The 2,613-nt window shown below is 38.4% G+C and overlaps 1 protein-coding gene across 1 annotated transcript; it reads right to left on the bottom strand.

Moving 5' to 3' along the window:
• Positions 1-927: 927 nt before the first annotated feature.
• On the bottom strand, positions 928-1,317 carry LOC149217960 (CO(2)-response secreted protease-like). The gene has a single exon (XM_089383693.1). It carries the CDS (start codon positions 1,315-1,317, stop codon positions 928-930), a length of 390 nt encoding a protein of 129 aa, XP_089239819.1.
• Positions 1,318-2,613: the final 1,296 nt, after the last annotated feature.

Raw genomic sequence — 2,613 nt, 5'->3', positions numbered from 1 at the left:
ACTCTCGAGTCCTGGATTTCTAGCTCCGAGATATTGTTGGATATGGGGTTGCAATTGTTCTTTTTTTTTCCTTTGATCTTCCTACAGCCTTTGACCCTTTGTGGTGTTTGCCTCTGTGAAAGAGGGGTTGGCAGAGGTGGTTCCATTTTCTGGATGTGTCTCTTTCTTTTTTCCTTCCCCCGACCTTGTTTCTCTGTTCTCGGGCTTCTCTCCAGCAGGCCGGAATGCAGAGCTAGAGGCCAACTTGGTGAAAAATGAATCTTGGTCTGGAGGGCGACCAATGACAATGTCTTTGAATGAGAGAGCTTCGTGGCTCGAGTTCATCTCCGCCATGGGAGAGGGTGATGGGTTCAGAGTGTCCAGGGCCTAGCGCACCAGAGGTGGCCGCCGAAGGGACCAAAGGGACTGACTTTGAGGGCAGCCACAGAACTTCGTCTAGGGTCTGGTTCTCTACCGCGCATCTTTTTCTCACTGGTCTTAGTCAATCTTCCATGCACATATTTCTATCATTAATTGTTTATGTTTTCTTAGGAACTCAATTATTTTCCCTTGATAATAATGTAGATAATGAATACTATATTAATGTAGATGAATACTAGAAACTACCAGAAATTATTATATCTAACCATAAACAATTATATCTCAGTGACCTCACAATAAGCAAGTTTCGCTTGTTTTATTACTTTATAGTCTATGCAAGGAATAAGCAGCCTTTTTTCTTGTTTCATTTGTTTTATTATTTTACCATCTCTAAGGTTGCCCCTTATACTTTCGTCACACCATATTCACTGCAAAAGGACTACGAACATTATGCTTTCCATCGCTCCACACGAGTGTACCAAAAAAATATCCTTTGGTAGCAACCTTGGTTGGTGTAAAAACTACATCCAAAGATATCTTCTTGGCAGTTTTAGAGAATTGAAGAATTTATGGAGAGACATTCACATTCAAATCAGGAGGTGCACCAATGGTAACCTTGTAAGTGGGTGTGAGATCAGGACTGATGTTTGTGATGCTTCTGCTTACATTTGTGCTCCCATTCACAATATTTAAATTGGAAATAGTTATTCTTGGATAGTTCATGTTACTGATCAAATCCACCTTTTCACCAGATGGACACCTATAGCTTTCATTCGCCGCAAAGAGCTTGATATTCTTGGAGTCCATACCATAATTACATAGAAAGAAAAAGTAATCATCCATTGATGTTTCATATACAAGTCCTAGTTGCAGAGCTCCTATTGGATTTACTACTTCGGATCCAAAATCAAATGGCGTTCCAAAGATATTTGATTCATTAGTCAATAGTTCCCCCATATTGTTCCTTACAATAGCTGACATATACATTAGAGTGTAGATGTTAGAAAAAGTGGCAACAATGGTATTGTAAAAGGATTTTTTTTGAAAGAGGACATTATGTTGACATTGAATCAGCCAAGTACCCATTACCATTAACATTGACTACAATCACTAGTTGAACTAATTCCCCATGTAAATGATTGTGAATCAACACTTGACTTCAAGGATTGTCCTGAACTAACCCTTGGAAAAAACTTGCTTTAAGGGATTATGCATTTCAAAGTACTAAATTCAATTTAGGCATTACTGAAATCATAAATATCCAGTCTTTCAGAATAAGGGGAAAAGGTCTCCAAGATTTGGTCAATGTGATATTTGCATTATTACACAATGCATTTCAAGAATAAAACTTGAAAAGTACATGTTGTCATCAGGTTTGATCTGATAGCATAGGAGATCCAAGTAGGATTCATAGTCGACTCCTTTTTTAAATAGTCTTTAATACCATTAGCAACAAGCATGAAATTATCACTGTTATCTTTGTAAAAACAGGGCATGCTCTTGAATATTGGCCGAATCTATTAGAAAATGTTGAACAATTGAAAGTACTAATTGTTGTGAAAAATGAAGAAACATAATACTTTCGAGTTTGTTTTCCCTTATTCTCACCTCAATAATCTTACCATTGTATAACATAATGTTTGACAAGAATTCTTGGTCGATTGAGGTCACTCCAACCATAAAACTCCATGGCGCAGTATTTATGACTGTTTGAGAATCAGGTTCGTCATTTCTCACATAGGATACAACCAGAATTCCTTTCTAAGTAGCATGAAATGCTCCAATGGAAATTGGATCATTCACAAAATTGGCTAGGAGTGTACTAAATTAGTTTGGGTTACTGTAAAAATCGACAGACAATTTGTCGTGCATCATAAAACTAGTTCGCATGTTGGCATAGTGTTGGAGCCACTCTTCTGGAAATGTTGCGACTCGAAACAACATGTGTATCGATGGTTTAGTGACCATGAAGAGGAATTAAGAAACCCTACCCTTCTAGAAATCCTGTCACTGGAAAAGGAAGGTGTATCAGAAGTTCTGACTTGAGGTGCGCGAATCAGGAAATATGCCCTGGAACTCTGGCATTAATATGGTGCGCGTAATTTGACGTAAAAATATTGGTGCATAGTTGTTAATCAGAGAGGAGGAGGGTGAGCACAAAGACCTCTACACAGATGTCAGTAGAGAGGAGAAGGGTAGATGAAAATGGGAGGTGCCTTGATTCAAAAGAAAGGCCTATCGGCCTAAAAATGG

This window comes from Pinus tabuliformis, chromosome Q (assembly GCF_031772625.1).
Source record: "Pinus tabuliformis cultivar Carrire ecotype Pingquan chromosome Q, CPIR1, whole genome shotgun sequence".
Lineage (NCBI taxonomy): Eukaryota > Viridiplantae > Streptophyta > Pinopsida > Pinales > Pinaceae > Pinus > Pinus tabuliformis.
The sequence above is the reverse complement of the archived record's forward strand: the minus strand, read 5'-3'. Positions and strand labels throughout refer to the sequence as shown.